General features: G+C 46.4%; 2 protein-coding genes across 5 annotated transcripts in view; one reads left to right on the forward strand and one right to left on the reverse strand.

Moving 5' to 3' along the window:
• Positions 1–2,719: 2,719 nt before the first annotated feature.
• On the forward strand, positions 2,720–22,351 carry RMDN3 (regulator of microtubule dynamics 3; the record flags this gene model as incomplete). Of its 2 annotated transcripts, none has more annotated exons than XM_079701141.1 (12): positions 2,720–2,894; positions 4,575–4,767; positions 5,169–5,324; positions 14,125–14,419; positions 15,190–15,292; positions 19,002–19,062; positions 20,656–20,731; positions 20,894–20,971; positions 21,363–21,461; positions 21,724–21,777; positions 21,918–21,998; positions 22,298–22,351. In XM_079701141.1, 12 exons carry the CDS (start codon positions 2,720–2,722, stop codon positions 22,349–22,351), a joined length of 1,425 nt encoding a protein of 474 aa, XP_079557267.1. The 2 variants fall into 2 exon arrangements, with proteins under 2 accessions (XP_079557267.1, XP_079557268.1); XM_079701142.1 differs by having other exon boundaries at positions 5,181–5,324.
• Positions 22,352–24,772: 2,421 nt separating this feature from the next.
• The window catches only part of RAD51 (RAD51 recombinase), a gene marked incomplete at both ends in the record, with an annotated part of 32,410 nt that continues 30,333 nt past the window's right edge, over positions 24,773–26,849 (reverse strand). For 2 of the 3 annotated variants that reach the window (XM_079699369.1, XM_079699370.1), the window contains 4 exons: positions 24,773–25,040; positions 25,745–25,866; positions 26,086–26,215; positions 26,567–26,680. In XM_079699369.1, coding sequence (XP_079555495.1) covers positions 24,917–25,040; positions 25,745–25,866; positions 26,086–26,215; positions 26,567–26,680 — 490 coding nt within the window. The remainder of the gene's footprint in view (positions 25,041–25,744; positions 25,867–26,085; positions 26,216–26,566; positions 26,681–26,849) is intronic. The other variant, XM_079699371.1, reaches the window with a different exon arrangement.

Raw genomic sequence — 26,849 nt, forward strand, 5'->3', positions numbered from 1 at the left:
TCCCATGAAGAAGCATATAATCCAGATACGCCTGTGCAAAACACCACTTACCTCACCTTTCCCTACCTCTAATCACCTTTCCCCACCTCTAATCACCTTTCCCCATGCCTAAGTCTACACTACTTCTTTATCCCATAAATAGCTCAAGCCTTCAGAGAGGCGGATCTGAGATTTGTTCTCCCGTCTCCTGGCTTGGCTGCCTTGTGAATAAATTATTTTTCTGCCGCAAACCTCTGTGTCTCAGCATTTGGCTTGCCACACGTTGCGCAAACAAACCTGGTTTGGTAACAAAAGCATTGTCAGTGTGGCAGGGGCTGGATATTGGTCATTTCTTATTTTCTTCTTTTCTCCATTCAACTTTTATGGATGGCTTTTGCATTAGAGCTCTGCTAGGCATAGGGGATGAATCAGGCATGAACTCTATCCTGGAAGAGTGAGCAGCCCAGTGGGGTAGACAGACTAGAAAGCAAATAATCATGGAACCAAGTGTAATAGAGGTAAACAAGCCTCAAGAGCAAAGAAAGATAAAAAGATTAATTCCACTAAGATGGTGGTCTGGGAAAGTTTCCCAGAGGAAACGGGTTTTTATTCCCTCTAAAGTAAAGTTAATATTTTTTCTTATTAGAAAAGAAATACATGCTTATTTCAGAAAAATGAGGAAAAATATGGAAAAGATATTAAAAACATTCCTTTCTCACCACCAAGACAACATAGTTAATCTCTTAGTGTATCACAAGAGGTACTAATCAAACCGAGTCCTTAAAAATGAGTAGGAGGTATTGGTAAAGTTCTATTCCTTAGGCGGTGGGATGGGTACCTCATTGCTTTTCAGTGATTCATTGCAATGTACCTATGCATCAAATGTACTTTTTTATTATTAATTAATTAATTAAATTTTGGCTGTGTTGGGTCTTCATTGCTCCGTGTGAGCTTTCTCTAGTTGCGGTGAGCGGGGGCTACTCTTCGTTGCGGTGCACGGGCTTCTCATTGCAGTGGCTTCTCTTGTTGCAGAGCACGGGCTCTAGGCAAGCTGGCTTCAGTAGTTGTGGCACACGGGCTTAGTTGCTCTGTGGCATGTGGGATCTTAGTTCCCTGACCAGGGCTTGAACCCATGTCCCCTGCATTGGCAGGTGGATTCTTAACCATTGCGCCACCAGGGAAGTCCTCAAGTGTCTCTTAAATGTGTAAAATATCTCATAATTAAAAAGTGAATAAATAATATCTAGTCAAGGATTTGGGAAGGACTGGTCTAGATATTTCAGCTCCCACTAAACTAAAATTTAACTTTTAGGGAATGCTGATGATAAAATTGGAACCATAGTGCACAAAATCATGTCTTTTTAGTTTCTAAAATTACAAGTTGCATAAAATCACAGGAGTAAAATAGAATTATAGAAGGAACTATGGGCCACAGGTAGGTAGAAAAAAATGATTAACACAGATTAAAAACAACAAACAAAAAAACCTGAAATGGTATCTGAACCAATTTAAGCAATCAGAGAACCCAAGTTTCAGCCTCAGCTAAATGTTAAAAAATGTTATCATTAGAGGAATGAATTTCATTTACATTCTGGAAATTAAAAAAGTTTTTATAACCTTGTCCTTGATTAATGTTATAACGACAATGTAAGGTTTAAGATTTTTTTTTTTTAATGATGAGGTGTGCATCTACAATATGTTTTTAGGTGTCAACTGGCAGAAGCTGGCCCTGGGGACTCAGGGACCTCTTGTGGATAACCAACAATTTATCTGTTCTAATCTGAAATGCCAGTCACTATTGTCTAGTGCTTAGTAAATGCTTTGAGTAAAAATGCATAAACAAATTAAGCTGAAAACAAACGAAGTCTGAGTTATGACCCAGTGTTAAGGAAAGGTGGGAGGGGGGTCGCGTTTTCCAGGTAGAGAAAGGGTCATTCTAGGCAGAAAGCAGCAGTCGAAAAGCTAGAAAGGGTGAATACGCGGAGCATATTCCGGGAACACTAAGTAATCTGGTGTCAGTGGAGGGAAATGGAACCTCAGCTGGCCAGACCGTGGGGGTTACTGCTCTAGCATCCGGCCCAAGGGGTCTCCCAGCTTTCCCCTCTTCCCGGCTTCTAACCCATTCTAGGTTCCCCTTTTCTACTCTCTGCAGGTTTCTCCCCTCTGGTACAGCCCGTGGCCCCGCCCCCTGAGAAAACCCTGCACCGGAGGCGGAGCCTCGGTGATCTTCTCACCCCGCCTTCCTATAGGCGCGCGGGGCTGACGGTTGGCACCGTTTGATGACGTCACAGTCATTGACAGCGCGAAGCGGCGGCCGCTGCCACAGTAGTGAGCGGCGGGGTAGGAGTGTGAGTTGAGCTCCTGACAGGCCAGGGGGCCTTCAAATGGCGCGGCGGGGAGGCCAGGGGTTTGCAGCCAGGGCGGCGGGTTTGTGGTCTGCAGTGTCGTGAGGCTGGGGGAGGAGTCTGGAGGCCCAGCAACCTGACCCCGGAATCAGGGTTAGGGGGCGTGTTGGAGGGGAGGCTGCGTCCGGGCCGGCTGAGCCTCGCGGTAGCCAGGTCCGGGGCTAGCAGAAACCTTAGGGTCGGGACTAGGGTGAGGGTGGTGGGTGCCCAGGGTCTGGGCAAGGAGATTATCTCCAGGGGTTCAACCTTGCAGATGGGTGGACCACGCTCACGAATCTCTCTCCTCCTCCCTCGCCCGCTTGCTCTCGGTGGCTCACGCGGCCTGCAGGTGCAGCATGTCTAGTCTGGGGGCCTTGGGTGGCACCCGCGCCGGGCTAGGACTGTTGCTGGGCACCGCCGCGGGCCTTGGATTCCTATGTGCCCTTTACAGCCAGCGGTGGAAACGGGGCCAGGGCCAGAGCCAGCCCAGCTCCCTGGACTACATGCAGACTTCAGAGCCTGGACGCCAGGGTAGGAGACGGTGCCTTGAGGCCTCAGTGACTGCTGAGGGGTGGGCCTGGGGTCGGGGCTGCCTTTAGCAGAACCTGTGGGACAGGACAACGGAGGAAGGAATAGGAGGGTGGGTGCGAGGCCCGAGAGTTTCACGTTTGGGGAAAGTTTATTGAAAAGGAAAAGCAGTCTTCCTCTTCTGTCGTCTTTCTCCTGTAATCGCAGGAAGGTATACTGCGAAAAGGCTTAGCTTTCACGTTTAGTTCTGGCCACAGGAGTGCTATGTATATATTAAAGGCACTTTCTTAGTGTGGGTGAGCTGTTTAATAAGTAGAGGAAAAGTCCAAAAGAAGGTAAAAGGAAAAACTAGTCTTGTAGGAATTAAAATTTTTTGAGGCTTATGTATTAAATTAGGTGTTAAATTTTGCAGGCACCTTGGAGACTATCTAGTCCAAGTTTTTAAAATTCTTCTTATAAGTCGATATTGAAAAAGACTGTAACTTTCCCGAGGCTGTCACAGAGCAAGTAAGTGGCAGCTGCGCTGCTTGCTCTCCTGAGTGGCCTGGTCACCTGTTCTGTGGACTTTCCACAGCATAGGGCTGGGAGTGCACTTACTGCAATTGAAGCTGAATATGGCTGGGAGCCAGCCACGGCTGAAATGGGTAGTGCTTTCAGTTTTGTAAAAACTTTCATGTTAGCTCATTGGAGCAAAGCATCTAGGGCTGGTTCAAACCACCCCCAGGTGTGTGTGATAGAGGAGCATTCAAATCATCTCACCCTGTGTTAATTGGGAACAAGTGTTTCCTCTGATTACCAAATGCCAGATGGTTTGGAAAAGTTAGTTTTTGAAGTCTTCAAAGAGTTGTTACCTTAGATTGCAATCATTTGTCAGCATTTTATAGCACTAGGTAGTAACCTAGTGTTGCAACTGTGCTTGTCCTTCCTTTCTTTTCCTTGTATTTTGTTTGTAATTTCTTAGCTCTAGTGTTTCTTCTGCTGAGGTTGGGAGAAAGTGGCCCCATTCCCAGGGATCTTTCTTGCTTTACGTACTGGAACACTGTTGGGTGTGTATTGTAATCTGGCCTAGATTGTTACTAGATTTCCTTTAACAGCTTTATGCTTGCTTGGACTGTGGGTCCTGCCTTACTGGTTTCGCCTCTGTTTTTACATTTTCCAGTCCACTTGCCTTAGGTAGCTGTCAGTTTTTTAGCATTTACTGTTAGCATTTACCTAGAGCTCAATTCAGGACTGGGCAATGGTGTTTTTCCAACGGGGTTTGGGTGGGATCAGAATTTGAGTGAGCTCAATTTTAATTTTGCTGTGTGGTTAGTATTGACTGCCTGGGATTTGGGCACGAAATATAGTCAGATAAAGGGTTTTCTTTTACTCTAGCAGGACAGCTGTCCTTCCTTCTGGATACCACACTCTTGCGAGCATTTTACATGATCTGCCACGGTATGCAGTACTGCCGAAGGGCCCTGGTGTGGAAGATTTTTGGAACAGAGGGCTCTTGTTTGGAGGTTGGGACCTGGATTTTTTTCTGGATCATTACCTGGGGCTTGTGAACATATGCTCTCTGAGCCTCAAAGATCTTTGTGAATTGAACTCCAGGGAGAAACAAGTGTTCCTGAATTCTGGGTGTGAGATCTTTTCCTCACTCTCTCCCATGGGCATCAATGTCTCCTGTCCTCCTTCCTGCAGTGAGGCCGTTGCGGGCAGCTCCAGGTGAGGCTGGCGATGCTGTGGTGCTGCCGAGCCTTCCACGAGAAGGGCAGGACGAGGTGCTGGGCCGTCTGGAGTTTGTGCTGACCAGCCTGCTGGCACTGCGGGGGGAGGTGGAGGAGCTGAGGCGTAGCCTGCAGGGGCTTGCTGGGCAGATTGTGGACGAGGTCCGGTAAGTAATAATGCCTCCTTTTCTGCCTTGTCCCCCACTCCCCAGCTTTTCCCTGTCCCTACAGGTTTTCAGCCTTTGCTGTCCGTCTCAGGACGAAGCCAGTTTTATAGCTTCTCACCTAATTGGCAGGGAAGCCGTGTGCTTGATTCCTTGCCTTGCACAAGTTCTTGCTGCTTTTGGGCCCTCATGGTCTGTTGTAGCAGCTGAAATGCTTTGTTCTGACTAACCTGGTCTGCTTTGCAGGCTGGGGCCAGCGAGCTGCCCTGCTTGCTCTCCTGAGGGTAGAGACCCAGGATTTTCTCTGCTTTTAGCTCTTTAATGAGCAGCAGTAGTAAGAGACTCCCTCATGGTGAGGGGAAAGGCAGGCTGGATGGGGCCCAATGGCACCTTCTAGAAACGAGCCTGCTTTTCAGATCCCACCTGGAAGAGAACCAGAAAGTGGCCCGGCGGCGAAGGTTCCCATTTGCCCGGGAGAGGAGTGACTCCACTGGCTCCAGCTCTGTCTACTTCACGGCCACCTCGGGAGCCACGTTCACAGATGCTGAGAGCGAAGGCGGGTGAGTCTTCTCTCCTGGAGACAGCTGTGGCTTCAGCCAGGTTACGTTTTGTAAAAGTAATGTTTATAATGGAAAATTCACACCAAGCTGCTGTAAACAATTTTTGGAACAAGGTAAGGGTATAAGTAAATGAAATACAGAACAGTTGAAATAAGAAAAACCATCCACCAAAAACAAAAACACCACTTCTTACCTAAAAAAGAAAAATCATCCACCTTATGTCATCCAGACAAACTGAAATGTTAACAGTGGTTAGTGCTTGCATCTGTTATTTTCCTCTGAGTAGGTTTTTTTTATGTAGTTATTATATCTTTTACTTTTGTTTTCCTGTAACATTGGTTGGGCATTTTCCTGTGTTATCACAAGGACTTTGTAAGCTTTGTTTTAAGGCTGTTTCCTTCACTGAGTGGCTGGGCCAGGTCTACAGAGCTCTCTAAGCACTAAGCATTCTCCCTCCTTCAGGAAGTTCTCTTCCCATGGGAGAGGCCTGCTCATGCATCTTTGCCATCTTCACAGGTGGGCGGTGACTCACCTGAGTAATTGGTGGCCCAGCAGTTCTGACCATAGGCCTTACTGTGTGTGAGACAGGGCCTCAGGCAGGAGTCTGGTGGACAACCCCCAAACTTGGGCAGGCAAAGGGCTTTTTGATTTTAAACCACTAATGCCATTTTGAAACTTTGGTCCCAAGGATGGAGTCTGAATGAACATCTTTGTTGGGGTGCCCGATGCTGTAGGTGGCGGCATCTGCCCTTCTCTGCTGTGAGGTCCAGTCATCCAGGTGGCCTATGTGAGGTCTAGAGGCTGGTCTCTCCTTGGTGGCCTCTGATAACCTTTCTTCCTCCTCAAGGAAGAGCCTGGCGAAGTGAACAGTCAAGCCTTCTGTCAGGTCAGAATGACTGGTTTAGCTAAAAACACGCACACGGAAACTAAAAGCTAAAACCAGCCATTCAGGATGATCTTCGCAGCATGTCCCTCTTCAGCTGAAAACACTTTATAGTATTAACTACCGTTTATTCTTCCTTTGTGACAGACACTGCAGTGCACTTCAGAGGTATTTCCTCATTTAATCCTCATAAGGTTCCTATGAAGTAGGTGATGTTCTTTGCCCTGTTTCTCAGAGACTTGAGGCTTAGCGAGGTTTGATGCATGCTTTCCCAGGGTTATACAGCTCCTAAGCACAGGCTCAGCCAGGCTCATCTGCCTTCTGAGGCATGGCTTGGTCGTCAGGGCACAGAAGGGCTTTCACAGGAAGACGTGTCGCCTGCAGCCCCGGGCAGTTCTTCCCATTGATTAAGAGCTGCCTCGGGGGCTTCCCTGGTGGCGCAGTGGTTAAGAATCTGCCTGCCGGTGCAGGGGACACAGGTTCGATCCCTGTTCCGGGAAGATCCCACATGCCACGGAGCAACTAAGCCCGTGCGCCACAACTACTGAGCCTGTGCTCTAGAGCCTGTGAGCCATAACTACTGAAGCCCGTGCGCCTAGAGCCCATGCTCCACAATGAGAGAAGCCACCGTAATAAGAAGCCTATCCACCGCAACAAAGAGTAGCCCCCGCTCACCGCAACTAGAGAAAGCCCACTCACGAAGCAACGAAGACCCAATGCAGCCAAAAATAAATAAAATAAATAAGTTTATTTAAAAAAAAAAAAAGAGAGCTGCCACGGCTCACTGCCCAGGGAAGACCTGTCCAGAGCAGTACGGTCTATTCAGTACATCTTCTTCAGAAGTTTCAGCCTTGTTTTCTTGTTGAACCATTATATTCTCCTGCCTCTCCTCATCTGGTTTTCCAAGAAAATTAAGAGTAGTATTTCTCTCTTTTTCCATGTCACTGCCATTGGGCATCTGTGCTGAATTTAACTATTGCTCAGGTGCCTCTTGAAATAAGTGAGGTCTTGGTAAAAAGCTTTGGTCCTCCATTCATGACTACTGTTGCCTGGGTTGTCTGATCCCTATTGTCTGTATTCTCAAGGGCTTAAAGAAGTAGCCCTTTTCTATTCAATTTACCTATTACCTCTGGGCTGAAACATGCTTCCAGAGGGCTGTGTTAGAGGGGGCAAAAATGAAATTAAAATTTGACACATCTGGGAACTTCCCTGGTGGTGCAGTGGTTAAGAATCTGCCTGCCAACGCAGGGGATACGGGTTCGAGCCCTGGTCCGGGAAGATCTCACATGCCGTGGAGCAACTAAGCCTGTGTGCCACAGCTACTGAGCCTGCATTCTAGAGCCTGCGAGCCACAACTACTGAGCCCGTGTGCCTAGAGCCCGTGCTCCACAAGAAAAGCCACCACAGTGAAAAGCTGCGCATTGCAACGAAGAGTAGCCCCCGCTCGCCGCAACTAGAAAAAGCCCCCGTGCATCAACTAAGACCCAACACAGCCATAAATAAATAAATAAATAAATAAATATAAAAAATTTGACACATCTGGATTGAAAAGAAAGGACAAAATAGTTGATAGTGGTCCCTGAGACTTAAGGAGCATCTCTATGCGACCCAAGGAAGCCGATCACTTGCCATTTGAACTTTATAACAGCATAGAACAGAAGGAGAGGTCACAGCTCTGCCCAAGACCAGGATACTAGAACTCAAACCCCTTAGTGATGATCTTTAGTAATTGTACAAACTTCTGGGGGCAGTGAGAGCCAGAGTGATTAACCAGGGAAGCTTGCAGGTGCTTCACAGCTTGGGATGCTCACTGGGGCTCCCAAGGCCATAAAGGGCAGGACTGGGCTGCCAGCCACCTGTAGTGGTGTAAGAGGAAGGGTGTCTTGCTTTTTTTTTTTTTACATGTTTATTGGAGTATAATTGCTTTACAATGGTGTGTTAGTTTCTGCTTTATAACAAAGTGAATCAGTGATACATATACATATGTTCCCATATCTCTTCCCTCTAGCATCTCCCCGCCACCACCCTCCCTATCCCACCCCTCTAGGTGGTCACAAAGCACCGAGCTGATCTCCCTATGAGGGTGTCTTTCTTAATTACAGCTCTAGCAGGCTCAGCCCCATGATCGATCCTAAGGCATGTGGAAGCCGTTGGTCATGCGTGGTTCAAGACTCTGGTTTAGTTGGCTGCTATGTGGAGCAGTGGCCACGGCAAATCATTCATTCTGCCATGGTCATGGTCCAGGGAGAATTCTGGGAGGAGACCAGAATTCTGGAATGACTGGTCTGGAATGACTTTACACACGTGGGCACTGGGGAAGGAGAGCTTTTTTGAGGGACGAAAGAAGAAGATGATTTGATGGGCTACTCCACTGAAAGCTGTGTTCCCTCTTTCTTCCAAATGAAATAGCAACTTTGAGCTCCCAGGGGATCAGCTGAATGTGGTAGAGTCAGAATCACTGGGTGGGTCCGTGAGCTTGTTCTCAGAGCATTGTTCCAAACACAGCTTTAGTTCCCTCCCTGTCAAAACCTAACTTGCCCTACAGCTCCTCTGGCAAGCCTTCCCAGGCATCCCAGCCAAGAGCACCTGCCTGCAACCTCATTGCCACTCCTTGGGTGTTTATCACCCCATTCCGCTTGGTCTTATCTTCCCCCACCACTGAGAGTCTCTCAGGGTCAGGGCCCAGGCCTGGTTGTCTTTGAATGCCTCAGCTCAGCACCCCTAGTGTGGCTTAGGAGTTGAAAGAAAGAAAAGTAATTGCCAGGAGGGGGTGCGTCTGTAACAGAGTTCTTTTTTTTTTTTTTTTAGTGGCTTAAAGTGACATACATTTATTTATTTATTAATTTTTTTTGCATCTTTATTGGAGTATAATTGCCTTACAATGGTGTGTTAGTTTCTGCTTTATAACAAAGTGAATCAGTTATACATATACATATGTTCCCATATCTCTTCCCCCTTGCGTCTCCCTCCCTCCCACCCTCCCTATCCCACCCCTCCAGGTGGTCACAAAGCACCGAGCACCGAGCTGATCTCCCTGTGCTATTCGGCTGCTTCCCACTAGGTATCCACCTTATGTTTGGTAGTGTATATATGTCCATGCCTCTCTCTCGCTTTGTCACAGCTTACCCTTCCCCCTCCCCGTGTCCTCAAGTCCATACTCTAGTAGGTCTGTGTCTTTATTCCTGTCTTACCCCTAGGTTCTTCATGACATTTTTTTCCCTTAAATTCCATATATATGTGTTAGCATACGGTATTTGTCTTTCTCTTTCTGACTTACTTCACTCTGTATGACAGACTCTAGGTCTATCCACCTCATTACAAATAGCTCAATTTCATTTCTTTTTATGGTTGAGTAATATTCCATTGTATATATGTGCCACATCTTCTTTATCCATTCATCTGATGATGGACACTTAGGTTGTTTCCATCTCCGGGCTATTGTAAATAGAGCTGCAATGAACATTTTGGTACATGACTCTTTTTGAATTATGGTTTTCTCAGGCTATATGCCCAGTAGTGGGATTGCTGGGTCATATGGTAGTTCTATTTGTAGTTTTTTAAGGAACCTCCATACTGTTCTCCATAGTGGCTGTACCAATTCACATTCCCACCAGCAGTGCAAGAGGGTTCCCTGTTTTCCACACCCTCTCCAGCATTTATTGTTTCTAGATTTTTTGATGATGGCCATTCTGACTGGTGTGAGATGATATCTCATTGTAGTTTTGATTTGCATTTCTCTAATGAGTAAAGATGTTGAGCATCCTTTCATGTGTTTGTTGGCAGTCTGTATATCTTCTGTGGAGAAATGTCTATTTAGGCCTTCTGCCCATTTTTGGATTGGGCTGTTTGTTTTTTTGTTATTGAGCTGCATGAGCTGCTTATAAATTTTGGAGATTAATCCTTTGTCAGTTGCTTCATTTGCAAATATTTTCTCCCATTCTGAGGGTTGTCTTTTGGTCTTGTTTATGGTTTCCTTTGCTGTGCAAAAGCTTTGAAGTTTCATTAGGTCCCATTTGTTTATTTTTGTTTTTATTTCCATTTCTCTAGGAAGTGGGTCAAAAAGGATCTTGCTGTGATTTATGTCATAGAGTGTTCTGCCTATGTTTTCCTCTAAGAGTTTGATAGTTTCTGGCCTTACATTTAGGTCTTTAATCCATTTTGAGCTTATTTTTGTGTATGGTGTTAGGGAGTGATCTAATCTCATACTTTTACATGTACCTGTCCAGTTTTCCCAGCACCACTTATTGAAGAGGCTGTCCTTTCTCCACTGTACATTCCTGCCTCCTTTTTCAAAGATAAGGTGACCATATGTGCGTGGGTTTAATCTCTGGGCTTTCTATCCTGTTCCATTGATCTATCTTTCTGTTTTTGTGCCAGTACCATACTGTCTTGATTACTGAAGCTTTGTAGTATAGTCTGAAGTCAGGGAGCTTGATTCCTCCAGCTCCGTTTTTCATTCTCAAGATTGCTTTGGCTACTCGGGGTCTTTTGTGTTTCCATACAAATTGTGAAATTTTTTGTTCTAGTTCTGTAAAAAATGTCAGTGGTAGTTTGATAGGAATTGCATTGAATCTGTAGATTGCTTTGGGTAGTAGAGTCATTTTCACAATGTTGATTCTTCCAGTCCAAGAGCATGGTATATCTCTCCATCTATTTGTATCATCTTTAATTTCTTTCATCAGTGTCTTATAATTTTCTGCATACAGGCCTTTTGTCTCCTTAGGTAGGTTTATTCCTAGATATTTTATTCTTTTTGTTGCAGTGGTAAATGGGAGTGTTTGCTTGATTTCACTTTCAGATTTTTCATCATTAGTGTATAGGAATGCCAGAGATTTCTGTGCATTAATTTTGTATCCTGCTACTTTACCAAATTCATTGATTAGCTCTAGTAGTTTTCTGGTAGCATCTTTAGGATTCTCTATGTATAGTATCATGTCATCTGCAAACAGTGACAGCTTTACTACTTCTTTTCCGATTTGGATTCCTTTTATTTCCTTTTCTTCTCTGATTGCTGTGGCTAAAACTTCCAAAACTATGTTGAATAAGAGTGGTGAGAGTGGGCAACCTTGTCTTGTTCCTGATCTTAGTGGAAATGCTTTCAGTTTTTCACCATTGAGGATGATGTTGGCTGTGGGTTTGTCATGTATGGCCTTTATTATGTTGAGGAAAGTTCCCTCTATGCCTACTTTCTGCAGGGTTTTTATCATAAATGGGTGTTGAACCGAGTTCTTGATCACTGACTTGGGGGCTCTCCTCAAGGAGTAGAGGTGGCCTCCTTGCTTCAAGGGAGCCTTGGGTCCTCACCCCACTGTGGGAACAGTGTGTCCTCCTGAGTGCACAGGTCCAAAGGGCCTTTTCAAAGGTCTCTGCAGTCTCTGACTCATCTCAAAAGCTGCTGGGCATGTTAAACAAAAGGGCCACCCTTTTTCTCTGGTGGATTTCTCCAGAGGCTGGGTTGGTGGTCCAAGAAATGTGAGAGAATGCTGTGAATGTCGAGACAGCAGCCCTTGAGCTCTGGCATGTGAAAAATCTCTTTTGGAAGAGATGGGGCTGGAAGCCCATGGAAGTCCAGGTGGCCGATGTCTGTATTCACTCAACAAGTGTTTGCCAGCCCGCTGCGTGTAAGGCAGCGGGGTTGCAGATTAGTGAGGCAGAGCTCCTTGAAGTGGGGCTGAGGTGCAATAGAAGGTCTCCTCACCACGCCGGCCTCGCTAGAGCCTCCCTGCCTCACAGGGCTCTACCAACTCTCACTCTGGGCGGCAGCAAGCTCCCTCCTGACCTCTCCTTTTCCTTGTCCAAGTGAGCTCCCTGGCCATTAGGATCACAGCATTGCAGGACCTTCCTCTTGGCCTGGCTCCCTGGAGAGACTGTGCTGATGCCTGTGCTCCAGCAGGGATGAGAGCAGGGGTCCCTCCCTGGGAGATTCCTGATCTGCCAAGGTAGCCTTCAGCTGAACAGGGAATGGGGTCTCCTTTTTGCAGCGGGAGATGATGAGACTCAAGCTCGCATCCCCCAAAAAATCCATTTACTCATTTTACCTTTGGGCCTGGCTGGGCTGAGTAGGGGCACTGGTAGATGCTGATTTGGCTGATTTGACTTTCTCGTTTGGGGCAGGTTATTGTCTAAGCCTAGGAACTGGTAGCGAGTTTCTCTAGGCTGTCTGTGTGTGGTCTTGCTCATCATCACCCAGGTTGGTTGTGAAATCTGATACCACTTTTCCTTGTCCCTTTAATTTCTGAAGTTTTTACTGCAAATTGCTAGAGGGGAGAGATACTTGGATAACCTCTTAAAAAGCAAGGTTGTGAAGGTTACAGTTTACCTACAAGTACCTCAAAAGTTCCTGTAAGAGATGTAACTGGAGCCCCTTTGTTAAATGAGTCTGAAAGCTCCTCTATAAAGAAACAGCATGGGGCTTCCCTGATGGCGCAGTGGTTGAGAGTCCACCTGCCGATGCAGGGGACACGGGTTCGTGCCCCGGTCTGGGAAGATCCCACATGCCGCGGAGCGGCTGGGCCCGTGAGCCGTGGCCGCTGAGCCTGCGCTTCCAGAGCCTGTGCTCCGCAACGGGAGAGGCCACAACAGTGAGAGGCCCGTGTACCACACACACACAAAAAGAGCATGGATGGATTGGGCATCAGGTCTGGTTTCTCACCTGCTGCCTTCTGGAGCCTGCCCCCTCGTCATCTCTGGCTTTCTGGATGAGGAAGACAGCACTTCGGCCCACAGCATTCAGCCCCTGACCTTAGGCTGTCTTGTATTGACTTTATTCGTACATGTCTCTCCTTCAGGTCTGACTGCTCCAGTCATAGGGGTCCTACCCCTTTCATTCCAGGACAGAGAAAGGCTTATCCTTAAGTGACTCAACGATCTTCCTTGTGCCTTGGAACCTTCTGGCTTTGATGTAATTTGCTTCTCCTTCACTCAGTCTGGAGGGCTGTTTGGTATCTGGTTGTGACCCCTGGAAGCCTTATCTTCTGCTCTACTCAGTTTTTGTCTGATTCAGTTGGCAATTAGGGAACACACCGTAATTAGCTGCTGGTGGAGGCCAAGATCCAAGAGAAACTTGGCTTCCTCTTCAGTGGCTGCATCAGGGTTGGGGTCCCTAGGAGACATCTGGCTCATAGTGGCCCCACAGACACCTTCCCAAGGGATTGTTTGCATCTTTCTCCTTTCCTGCTTCCAGCTGCAAAAGGGCCCCTCCCCAGCCCTGGCAACTTCCCAGGGTTTTCAAGGGCTACTCCTGTTGTGGTTTAGGTTTGGTTGCTGACTTGGGACAGAGGTATACACTGAATTGAGAAAGAAAATGTGAGTATCTGTGGCCTTCCATGGCTGCAGAGACTGGCACCCACCCATGTTGGTTCTGGCAGGTGCATTTGGCTGATAAAGCAAAAATGATTGACAGACCCTTAGCCTGGTGAGCCATCTAGCTCAGGAGATCAGCTTCACCTACATCTTAAGGTTTTTTATCTTAGACTTTTATTTCTTTATTTATAAGAAAAATACATGCTCAGTAAAGCAATCATATCTAATACTAAAGTATAGGGGGAAAGATTAATTCCTTGACCCTGAGAGATCTGCCATTTTGGTACATACCTTTCTAGGCTTTCTCTTTTTGTCTATTTTCTGGCAGACTTGGTGGTAGCTAACCAGGGGATTCTCATACTGGCCTCTGACTGTCACAGGGCCCCGGCTGCTCACTCTTCCCCTTCCAGGTCATTTTCCCAGCCCATACTTCCCATAGGAAGCTTTCTCTCAAGGACTAATTCCTGCCCCTAAATGGAGGGGAATGGTTCTTAGTTGGTGCTTTGGACAACAGTGCCGTGGAGAGTGCCTCTTTGTGGGTGGAGGCAAGACCCCAGGGATCTGAGGCTAAGGAATCCCTCCCTTGACCTTGTCACTTACCTTTCTCTGCCACAGTTACACAACAGCCAATGCTGAGTCTGACTATGAGCGGGACTCTGAAAGGGAGAGTGACGATGACGGGGAAGATGAAGTGAGCTGTGAGACCGTGAAGATGGGGAGAAATGATTCTCTGGACCTGGACCTGGAGGTGGAGGTGGCTTCAGGCCCGGCGCCTGAAGCCCTGGAGGCTGGAGGCTCCCCTGGCCTAGAAGATGTGCTGCCCCTCCTAGAGCAGGCAGACGAGCTGCGCCAGGGCAGTGAGCAGGGCAAGCGGGAGGGCTTGCAGCTGCTGCTCAACAACAAGCTGGCGGTGAGGCTCCAACTGCCTGTCTGTCCTCCATCCCCCGCTACCCACCTGCGAATATGTCACTGACCCTGCGAGGTGACATGGGAAGGGAAGTGAGGGTGAGGTGGCTAGGTCTGCATCTACACCCAGGGTTGTACATCCTCTTCCTGGGAGGCTGAGCACCAGCCCTGTGTGCTGCCTGCCCCAGAGCTGCTTCCTCTGCCAGCCCCAGGGCAGTCGGCTGCCTCCTGTAGAGCTACTGCAGAAGAGCTCCTCCTCTCACCTTAAGGAGAAATGTGGAAAGAACTAGAATGTTTTTCCCTCTTTTATTTCCCTTGAGGCAGAGCCACAGCTGCCTACCCCATTTAAAGTTTTCATCACAAGTGACAAGTGTTAGGTCACTAGGTCACTCAACCACAATTCCCTTCTCAGGTTCACTGCCAGAATTTATGCTCACCTGGCTATAAATGCCCCCAAAGTTAGAATTTCCCTTTTCTTGGGCATTTTCACAATATTTCATTGTTTGCAAGACTTCTCTGTTGTTGTGCCTCATTACATGTTGGAATTGACCTTTCTTCCTCACAGTATTAGAAGGCCAGAATGCCCTCACTCTGTGGGTTGTGCAGTCTATTGACTAGGGATAATGTCATCAGCTAACGGCAGGTGAGAGGTCACGTGGGGTGGCCTGACGTCAGTGTTTATAACACACTCAAAGGTAGGGTGTGGGGAGAAGGTCGAGCCCCAGTTCTCTGCAGCTGAGAGAAGGGGGCCTCATCCCTCTGTTTGGTTTGCAGCATGGAAGCCAGCAGGACTTTCTCTGGCGCCTGGCCCGGGCCTACAGTGACATGTGTGAGCTTGCTGAGGAGGCAGGTGAGAAGAGGTCCTATGCCCTACGTGGTAAGTGCTGACAGGTTCCTGGTGGGAAGGCCACTGACTGACTGAGGGTGGAGCCAGCCCATCAGCTTGGGGCCCAGGGGAACCACCAAGACACACGCTGTCGGTACAGCTGGGGCACAACTACACATCAGGGACAGACTGGCTCCCGGAGACCCCTGCTTCCTCCTGGACACAGAGAGCAACCTCTGCTTCTCTGCATGGCATGGTGCTTGAGTCACACAGGTATACACGACTTCAGGAGTACAGTTGAACCTTGAACAACAGCAGTTTGAGCAGCACACGTCCACTTATATGTGGATTTTTTTTCAATCCACAATCCACGGTTGGTTGGACCCAACTATAAATTACATGTGGATTTCTGATTGGGTAGGCGGCCGGTGCCCCGAACCCCCACGTTGTTCAAGGTCAATTGTAGTTGTGTCATATTAGCACAGTTCTCTGTTCTCATTCCTCAACTACAAAAGGCACAACCTTTCTTAATCTGAGGAGGTTTTTTTGCTGTTGCTTAGGAATCTGGTTTCAGTTATGGAGCCTGTGGGGCAGGTGTTTAAGAATATGATGAGTGGAGTATGTTTGGTGAGTGCCCAGAGGAGTTTGGGAGAATACTGCTGGGTTAGAAGTCCCTGGGGTCTACTTAGCAACTCTGTTGTCAAAATCTGTACCTGGGGGTGTAGGGTACATCTGACTTGTGCCAGGTTCAAGGTCTGTCCTTCTCTGTCGTGAGCTCATTGAGAACCCTGGGACTTTAAAAAGAGACTGGTTTTATGGGGAAGGTGATGTGTCCTGCCTACCTACACACCCTTTGAGTCAGGCACTGTCAGTGGACTTCCAGATCTTGTGGTTCAGTTATCCAGAGTTAACTGAACTGCTTTCCCACTTTTATAAGTACAGTCCTGCAAACATTGAACCTTTGATAATGTAGAGTGACAGTACCTTAAGATCATTATTCTAAACAGTTATAGAATTCTGCCAATATAGAAAGGTCAGTTGAGTTGAATGTTTGATATAGATCTTCAAAAAAGTCCCTGGAGGGGCTTCCCTGGTGGCGCAGTGGTTGAGAGTCCGCCTGCCAATGCAGGGGACACGGGTTCGTGCCCCAGTCCGGGAAGATCCCACGTGCCGCAGAGCGGCTGGGCCCGTGAGCCGTGGCCGCTGAGCCTGCGCGTCCGGAGCCTGTGCTCCGCAACGGGCGAGGCCACAACAGTGAGAGGCCCGCGTACCGCAAAAAAAAAAAAAAAAGTCCCTGGAAGTTGTAACAAAAGGTACTTGCTTAATTACAGTTTGCTTCTTTCTTTTCAAAACAGTTTCTGCTTCCCCTCTTAAATTTCAGGTGAGGATTCTGATCAGCTTTTGGGGCTGATTTTTGCACTCTTGGTAGCAACAACCACCTTTCCTTTCCCTTTTGATCATCTCTGAGTACTAACAGCCAACATGAACCCTACAGGTGGAGGTGGGGCAGTGATTAGAGGAGCAGCGAAGCCCGCACTGGTCTGGTCTGGCTTCCTGAGCATAGCACCTTGGACAAATCTGTTCCTCCTGGAGGTCAGAGGACTATGCAGTATCTTTGAAGGCTTTGCTCTGGGATTCTAGCTTTTTAGGACCAACCTTGCTGGACCTAAGGTTCTTCATTTTCTTCTCTAGAAGCTGGACCACCAGGAGGCAGCGGGAACTGGTTTGCCTCATTCTTCACCATTATTTTTCTAGTGAGATAGTGCTTTGAAGGAGGCGGAGAGAAGTCCCCTAAGAGAAAATGTCCCTCAGTGGTGGAGCCGTATGGTTCTTCTGCTTGGATAGGGGAATGTAGGGTTCTCATCTGCTCTCTTTAAATGTATTTGCTGCATATACAAGTTTACAAGTTTAAGTGATTACTATCACTTAAACATAAGGAAACATTTCAGAATAGCCAGCCTATCACCTCAACCCATTATTTTTGTTCTCTGTCTTCCCTTCCAAGCCCTCACCATTTAAAAAAATTTTTTAATTATTATTTTTAAATTTTATTAAAGTATAGTTGACTTACAATGTTTCAGATGTACAGCAAAGTGATTCAGTTATACATATATATACTTTTTCAGATTCTTTTCCATTATAGTTTATTACAAGGTATTGAATATAGTTCCCTGTGCTATACAGTAGGTCCTTGTTTATTTAATATGTAGTAGTCTGTATCTGTCAGTCTCAAATTCCAAATTTATCCCTCCCTTCTTTCCCCTTTGGTAACCAGTTTGTTTTCTATATGAGTCTGTTTCTGTCTGGTAAATAAGTTTATTTGTATCATTAAAAATTTTTTTTAATTCATTTATTGGCTACATTGGGTCTTTGTTGCTGCGTGCGGGCTTTCTCTAGTTGCAGCAAGCGGGGGCCACTCTTCATTGCGGTGCAGGGGCTTCTCATTGCGGCAGCTTCTCTTGTTGCAGAGCACAGGCTCTAGGTGTGTGGGCTCCAATAGTTGTGTCACGCAGGCTCAGTAGTTGTGGTGCGTGGGCTCAGCTGCTCCGCGGCATGTGGGATCTTCCCGGACCAGGGCTCGAACCTGTGTCCCTTGAATTGGCAGGTGGATTCCCAACCACTGCGCCACCAGCGAAGTCCCTATTTGTATCATTTTTTTACATTCCACATATAGTGATATCATATTTGTCTTTCTCTTACTTAGTATGATAATCTCTAGGTCTATTCATGTTGCTACAGGTGGCATTATTTCATTCTTTTTTATGGAAGCCCTCTCTGTTCTAATCAGATTTCCCATTTTGCAGTGTTCTCTTTTCTCCAGTGTGTAGGCATGATGGTCCTCATCTGAAGGGCTCCAGCTCCTTGACATTCTAGGGGACCCTTGTCAAGAGCCTACATGTGTTTAGGCCTTGATTTCTGTTAGTTTTGGTGCCTGGAAAACTTGGGGAAGAACTACATGAAACTCATCTTTGGTCAGATCCCAGTCCATTTGGCTCTGGTGAGGAGTTCTGGCCTAGGGCCATGATTAATGTTCCTAGATCATGGATCCTCTTGAGAATTTTTTTTTTAATGTTTATTTGTTTGGCTGCACTGGGTCTTCATTGCTGCATGCAGGCTTTCTCTAGTTGCGGTGAGCAGGGGCTACTCTTTGTTGTGGTACACGGGCTCTAGGTGCACAGGCTTCAGTAGTTGTGGCACATGGGCTTAGTTGCTCTGAGGCATGTGGGATCTTAGTTCCCCGACCAGGGCTCAAACCCGTGTCCCCTGCATTGGCAAGCGGATTCTTAACAACTGTGCCACCAGGGAAGTCGCCCTCTTGAGAATTTGATCAAAGCTGTGGACCCTCTCCTCAATAAAACACACATATTCCTAAAATTATATACAACTTCAGTGGGATTCATGGACACCCTGAAGCCTATCCAGACTCCAAATCAAAAACTCTCCAGGGTAACGGTCTATTGGGGACAGTTTCTGATTGCCTTTGAGTCCTTTTATATTTGAAATGCTTCAAGCATATCAGGTGGGTATTATAAAAATAAGGGAGCTGGGGCAGCTGATGATGGATAGGAGAGCAAGGTGAAGCAGAAGTCATCCCTGAAAAGCTATTTGCAGCTCTTCATTCTGCTCAAGTGCCTAAGTATTTACAAGTCCCGTTTGGGTGGGGGTTGGTGAGAGCTAGAGCAGTCATTCTTCCCACAGCCTCTCCCGTGGAAGGGTGCATGGGAGCCCTTGTCAACTCTGGATCACCTCTGTCTTACAGGAAAAGAAGCAGCGGAGGCCGCTCTGGAGAAGGGGAATGAGAATGCTGAGTGTCACCAGTGGTAATAACACCCGGCAGGGTCCCAGGAAGAGCCAGCATGGGTTAGAGTGGAGGAGAGAGCCCTTGTTTCTCTGCCCTGTGGCCAAAGAGGCATTTGCCAGAGGCACCAGGAGAGGGAGCTCTGGCCTTTATTTTCATGTGTCCCATCCTTCCCCAAGCTAGGGACCCAGGGGTTTGCTTTGGGAAGTGCCTTGGGGATGAGGCAAGGGGGAATAGTAGTTTTCTTTCTGGTAAAGCTTAGAAAAACGAGTAGCTTTGTTAGTCACCCCTGGCTACAAAACTTGTGGGTTCTTGGCTCCTCAGAGAGGCTGGGACGTTGGCAGTTCCCCTCCCCCACACAAGCTCTCCATTCCCCTAGCTGCGATCCCTGGCTGGTGGCGGACTTTGGCTTCTTCGCTTGGCTCGCGTGAGGAAAACTAGATGTGAGCTCACCCCCAGGAAGTTCAGCAGTCATTAATATTACAAAACCATCAGCCCTGTTTGTGGTCTGATGTGAGGCAAAGTTCTGCCAACCCATGTGGGTCAGGGCCAACCTGTGTCCTGGGGGCGTGGTTCCAGTGCCTCAGTTTTAGTGAAAATGCTCCTTTTCCACCTCCCTGCTTCCCATAACCCTGCCCTCAGACTATGAGCTGGGAGAGGCTGTTTCTCCATCTGTTGCTGAAACTTTGTCTCTGCAGCGCCTCTTCTCAGACACCAGGTCACTGTTTCTTGGGTGTCACAGGTGCTGTTTCCCTGTGGGCTCTCTTGGGGCTCCTGGGGTCCCAAGGATGGAAATTGACCTCATACTTTCTTAGCTTTTCCTGGGGAACAGCTGTTTGGACTAAACTGGAAATGAGCCTCTGGAAGTATCCGATACAAATACCCCCAGATATTTAGTGAGTACACAAAAAAGCAACTTGGGCCTTTAGACACTCATTTGTCAACTGCTTCTAGAAAGAATGCAGAGGGGATGGGGGTAATATCTTCCGCCTTTGTTTCTGAAGGCAGAAGGTAGGAAGCTGGCTGCCTTTGTTCTCCTGGAGGGAGGATGTAGAAGAGAGGGCTGAAGTCGGAGGCCTTTTCTTCCTCTGCTTCTGTTGGTTCCCAAGCTAACATTAGAAATTCCTAGAGAATCCCATTCCCAAACAGCTTCCCAATGATATACCTGTATACTTCCAAGGCTAATGAGACCTTCTCCTTTAATGTCTGCTCAGGAGACAAAAAGCAGTGTACTCAGGTCTCTTATACGTTGATACTGATTTCTAGATACCTGCTTAAGTGTTTATGATAGCTATGGCTATACTCATTATGAGAGGAAATTTGGACTGAGACCTTGGCTAAATATTAAGTATAAAAGAGCTTTATTGTGGAAGACCCCCCCCCTTTTTTGCACCCAGGGTACTTTGGAGAATTGTGAGCCTACCACTGTATCTGCTAAAGAATATGAATTGGGACCACAAGTCTGTTAAAAGAGGAATTATGTACAGATGGAAATGATATTTTCATCTCTGGATAAGGATGCAGGGGCAGTGCAATTGCCCATGGGTGGGAATCCCAATACTGGCAGGGACAGTACTCAGTCCTTGTCCCTGAGCTTGCTGCTGCTTCCCCCTAGGTATGCAGTGCTTTGTGGTCAGCTGGCTGAGCATGAGGGCATCCAGAGGCGCATCCAGAGTGGCTTTAGCTTCAAGGTGAGGAAAGGCTTCTCCTCCTTCCCTGGTGCTGGGGTAGTCCAGATTCCCTGCTGCGTCCTAGCTCCTTGCAAAGGTGTTCCTACAGCCTCTGTGACTTACCTCTGTTCCCTTAGTAACTCTGCTATCTGATGTTAGCTTATGTTTATATTTTCCCCTCAGGAGCATGTGGACAAAGCCATTGCTCTCAAGCCAGAAAACCCCATGGCATACTTTCTCCTTGGCAGGTGGTGCTACCAGGTAAGCTAAATTTCAGGGCTTGACATAAGGGCCCTACCTAACTAACTGTCCTGAGACACTGATCACCTTGCAAGGAAGAGCAGGGTCCTCAGCCTGGTCTGGCTTATGTGTTATTTCCTCTAAGTGGCCACGTTAGTGGTGATTAGACCCAGCCCTATTTGGCCCTGTTTGCTTTCAGTACAGAACATTCAATGTTCCTAAAGATACTTAAGTTTTTAGTCACACCTTGATCTTTTGATGGCAGGTCTCTCTGGCTTATGTGTTATTTCCTCTAAGCGGCCATGTTAGTGGTGATTAGACCCAGTCCTATTTGGCCCTGTTTGCTTTCAGTACAGAACATTCAATGTTCCTAAAGATACTTTTTAGTCACACCTTGATCTTTTGGTGGCAGGTCTCTCACCTAAGCTGGCTAGAAAAAAAAACTGCGACAGCTTTGTGTGAAAGCCCTCTCGGTGCCACTGTGCAGGACGCCCTCCAGAGCTTCCTAAAGGTATTGGGGAAGGAAGGGTGGACAGCAGCCAGAAAGGCCAGGGTGACCTTACTTTTCCTGAGGACATTATTGGAAGGGGTTTCTAGTAGAGGGCAGTTCAATGTGTGCCTGTTCTATGGGAAAATCAGAACCATCAGAAAAGCTTATAAAAAATATAGATTCACTGAATCAATCTCCAGGTTGGGGACTGGAACTCTCCAATAAACTTTAGCCTGACTTGGACTTTGGAACACCTTACTGAAATGTGTTCTCCCTTCTCCAGGCTGAAGAACTACAGCCAGGATTTTCCAAAGCAGGAAGGATATATATTTCCAAGGTAAACTCACCTGCCTATTTCAACATAAATGAAAGTATGTGCGTTGATTATTTCTCGGAACTTCTGAGGGCACACATATTCATCCCCTTCTAGTCTCCTGGTAGCATTTCTCCCAGGTTTTCACTGTTGTCTCTTCTCAGTGCTACAGAGAACTAGGGGAAAACCCTGAAGCTAAACGGTGGATGAAGTTGGCCCTGGAGCTGCCAAATGTCACTAAAGAGGTAATACTTAAGACCTTTACTAACACAGGGATCCTTCACTGAGTCATTATGTGACCTTTTCAGGGAAGAATATCTTCCCTTGAGGTCTTATTTCCTCCTTTTGCATGTGGGCTGTTTCGTATACATCTCACCTAGGGGAGGAGACAGATTTCGTAGGTTCCAGGCTCTTCTGGGAAAGTAGGAAAAAGACTGATAACAGCTTAGCAAGGAAGCAAAGGGCCCATTCTCAGGTACCAATGGTTTTGGAAATGTTGGCTTAGATTTTGAGTCCTAGTCTTATTATTCTCTTGTCTCCCTAGGATTCAGCTTTCCAGAAGGACCTGGAAGAATTGGAAGTAATTTTAGGAGAATAATCACATTTCAATGGCCTTCATGACTTGAGGGGGAAAAAAAAATCAAGTCTTTTTTCTCTTAGATTCTGCTTAGATCATGAAACTGAGCAAGACTCGTTAAGGGAGTGTCCTGACTCCTAGGTCTGACTGCTACCTGCCACCATTCCCCAATTTCTTCTTATTGTCTACTGGTTAACTTATTTTAATCCGTTACCTAATCTGAAACTGGGGAAGTACTTGAGGCCCGGGTTTCTGTTACTCTCTCCATAAAGTGAATTTTTGAACAATCAAGACTATATAACAGGGCTTCCCTGGTGGCGCAGTGGTTGCGAGTCCGCCTGCCGATGCAGGGGACGCGGGTTCGTGCCCCGGTCTGGGAAGATCCCACGTGCCGCGGAGCGGCTGGGCCCGTGAGCCATGGCCGCTGAGCCTGCGCGTCCGGAGCCTGTGCTCCACAATGGGAGAGGCCACAGCAGTGAGAAGCCCGCGTACCAAAAAAAAAAAACCAAACAAAACAAGACTATATAACACCTGCCCTAGGGTACAGTGCGGGTAGAGCACTGAAGGCTGTCTTCCAACTGCTGGTGACGTGGGTGAAGCTCCAAAGAGCTATAGGAACAAAACACAGAACTTCTACTCTCTAATCTCTTTCACTGATTAATATTCAACACCAAAGTATATAGTCCTAAAGTCACACCCTAACCTACCAGGATAAAAGGTCGGAGAGTCCATGGGTATTGCCTCTTCTCAACCTATCAATCATGTGGATTGTAACTATATTCCTGGGCTGAGGGGCTGGACCACTTGACTTCCAGAGTCCTGGCAGCTTTTGGAACGACAGCGGTGCATAAGGCTTATGAGACTGAAAATGATGATCTGAGGAGTTGCCTGGAATATATTTTGGTACAAACCTGAAATAAACCAAATTTAACTAGACGTGATTATAATCCCCTTTCTATGTTTATTTGTTATCAGCTCCTTATTCTTGCTTGACACTTCCATAACTGTTTTCTACTATGAGGCTATTGCAGACAAGTAGAAAAACAGTACCAAATAGTTTAGAATAAGCTCTCTGGTTAATAATACTTCCAGAAAAAATTTTAGTTAAATGTAAAACACAAGAAGAGCTTATTTTTAGCCTAACAAGGCCTAGTCCAACTAAGCAGGTGTTCCCTGACCCTCTCAGGGCCAGTAGCACAAAGCCTAATCCCATCTGAAAAGAAAATCTTCCCTACAAGAAAAATTGAGAAGTTTTTAGGTCAAGGTCACTTAAATACTTTATAGGACTAAAAGATGGAGGTGCTTTTATTTAAGAACCAAGCTTCCATTCCAGAATCTGTTACTGTGGCTTTATTATTTCATCCCAGGTTTGTTCTGTAATGTAGAAATGAAAGAAGGCCTAGGAGGTACTCTGTTCTATAAAGTCAGGGAACAGAACTGTTTTTAAAACAAGGTTGCATTAAATTGTGTCTTCCTATCTCCCTACATATAGTAGGATCAACACAGGCAACAGCAGAGATTTGCACTGCCTCTCCTCCTACTACTAGGCGAGAGGCCCTTTGAAATTGGAAGAGTTGGTTAGAACCCATCCTGAGTAGAAGTTTGAAGAGGAAGGAGTATCTCAAACCCCTGAAGTAGAATAATCTGGGCAAGAGCCAGCCCTATACAATACAAAACTTAAAGAATAAAAACAAAGGCCACAGGAAAGCCATGGTGTAGCCATCTTGTGAGATCTTCTATTAGGTTAAAGGAGTATAAAATGAATCATCTGAATGTAGGACTTCCCTTTTAACTTTTCAGTTTTAAAGCAATAGAAACTGATCACCCTACCCAGAGCCAAAACTATATTATGAACGCCCTATCCTGAAATATTCAGCTTGTATCAGAATAACTCCTACAAGCAGCACATTCACTACAAATAACTACTTTATTGGCAGTCCCACATTGAATCTACTTACTTGAAGAGCTTCTGAAATGTTTAAGATTCCAGAACTATCTTGAATTGCTCTTAGCATTAAAAAAGAGTAGATGGTGAAGGGCTGGTAGCCCAGCAGGCCTACTCAATACCCCTTATCTAAAAAAAATTCTTATATAAGCTAATTCAGACACACAAACTTTACCTGCTTCTGATTTAAGAGTTTTACTGACAGAGAAAAAAAAAAACCTGTGAGGAGACCCACTCCCTTTGCCACATAGCTCAGGCATATTTTTCCCCAACGTTATTCAGTGAGAGAAGTCAGGTCTCTCCAGTTTTAGTTCTCTTAGAGACATAAGATTGGCCAATAGCAGTTAGTCCTGAGTCAACCCCAAGGCACTATGATGTCAAAGGTACTTCATACCTAACAACCCCAAACCAAAGAATTCACATAGAGATTAATATACTCTAGAAGGAATAAACATTTCAGATCAGCTTGTGACTACTGACCTGTCTCGTGTTTACACCACAAGAAAAGCCGATATAATAGCTGTTTTCCTGGAAGCCTTTTCCTGGCAGTCACAACAGGAAGAGGCCTGTGAAGAACCTCAGGGAGCAGTCCTCTCCATTAGGCTGCAGCACTTAAGGTTTATCACAGGAAAAAAAACGATTCAGTCCTTGGCATCTCCTACTCCATCCGCATTGATGGCAAACATAGCTTCAGCTTCAGGAAGACAAGGAGAATCATAGATTTTGCAGATTCTGGTTTCTCCTCTTCCTTTTCTCAGGTACAGTCTGGGACAAAGACACAGACCAAAGCACAAAAGTTATTATAATTAAAAAATTCTATTCCTATTTATGGTAGATCTAAAAATTTTTTAAACTTATATACTTCCTAGAAGGACTTTGGGGATCTTTCTGTATTCCTCAGGGCAGGGGTCCCCAACCCCCGGGCCGTGGACCAGTACCGGTCCGCAGCCTATTAGGAACTGGGCCGCACAGCAGGAGGTGAGCAGAGGGCGAGTGAGCGAAGCTTCACCTGCCGCTCCCAATCGCTTGCATTACCGCCGGAACCATCCATCCTGGCCACCCCCCCACTACCCCCACCCCTGTCCATGGAAAAATCGTCTTCCACAAAACTGGTCCCTGGTGCCAAAAAGGTTGGGGACCACTGCCTTAGGGCACTTCCAATCCAGAGGAATGCATTTCTGCTCACCTCCTGACCCCCAGTGGATTTCTCATATTGAAACCTTTTTAAAAATAATGAGACATCAGTTGCTCATATTTATCCTTCCACATATGAGAGCTTTTAATTCCTTTATGAACTAAAAGCAAACGCCTGTTCTAACCAGAGCATGACAATTAGGTTAAGCAAGGGCTCCTGTGTCTAATTACACAACAGCAGCAGTTAACAAGGTTCAAATGGAAATGTTATCTTCATGTCTATTGCACAGTTAATACGACATTCCTTGATGAAGCCATCTCTCCCATCACTTTACCTTGTTGTTGAGGCATGAGCAATGATATTTCCTCCAATAGGTTTTTTAGGATCTGCAGCAAACATGGCTGCTCCATCCACTTGGGCTACCACCTGGTTGGTGATTACCACTGCTACACCAAACTGACAGGGAAAGGATAAATGTCATTTTTTTGTGGTCAGACATTCCAAGAGACTTACTGCTGCCACCCCTATCCCCCACAAAGCAATGAATGATTGAAGTCTCTATATCTAACTGATATCTTGATGATACCAGGCCCTGGTATCCTGGCCTCCCGGCAAGGCTACTAGAATTCATGGCCCCTGAAAGTAGGCATTCTCTGTCCCTACCCTACAACTTACCTCATCAGCAAGTCGCAGAAGCATCCGCAGAAACCTGGCCAAGTGCATCTGCCTGGCGGAAAGCTCACCTCGACCCGAATAGTCTGTTCTGTAGAGGGCGGTGGCACTGTCTACAATTAGCAGTGCATACCTACAGGGAACACAGATTCTCTGAAGCCTGTTTCTAGCCCATGTCAGATTCTGCTCTCTTTCCCATTACCCTGAAATTTTATATTTACAGTTATATATTATTTATTTATACAGCATCCATTTCTGAATAACCCTATAACAAAGTAAAAAATTCCAACAAGTTCAGGTGGATTATAGCTTCATATTTTAAAAGTGACTTGACCTAAACGACAAAGCAAGAGTGGCAAAATAGGAACTAAAACTTAAATCTCCCCATATCTAATTCAAGCTACTATCAAATTGGCCACAGCCTGTACAAGATTCAGGTTAAGGGCTCTGGGAACATACTCAGTATCTTCTATTGCCCACATACCTGGACTCTACCATCATGGCTGATGCTTGATAAAGGAGCTGGGTCTGGTGGTCTGTGTTGAACCCTCGAGCATATGCTACATTATCCAGGACATCACTGCCAGAGAGGCCATATCTAGAAGAAAGAACATTTTGAGGCTACACACAGAACTAAGGCAGATGAGAAATTCATCTCTAACAACGAAATTACCTGGATGGGTACGTAAGAAATGATAGAAGGCTAAAGAATATAATTCCCTTTCTATTAGGAAGCCCAGGGAAACTATAAAGAGATGACAGCAACT

The sequence above is a fragment of the Hyperoodon ampullatus genome (genome assembly GCF_949752795.1).
Source record: "Hyperoodon ampullatus genome assembly, chromosome: 3".
In the NCBI taxonomy this organism is placed as follows: Eukaryota; Metazoa; Chordata; class Mammalia; order Artiodactyla; family Ziphiidae; genus Hyperoodon; species Hyperoodon ampullatus.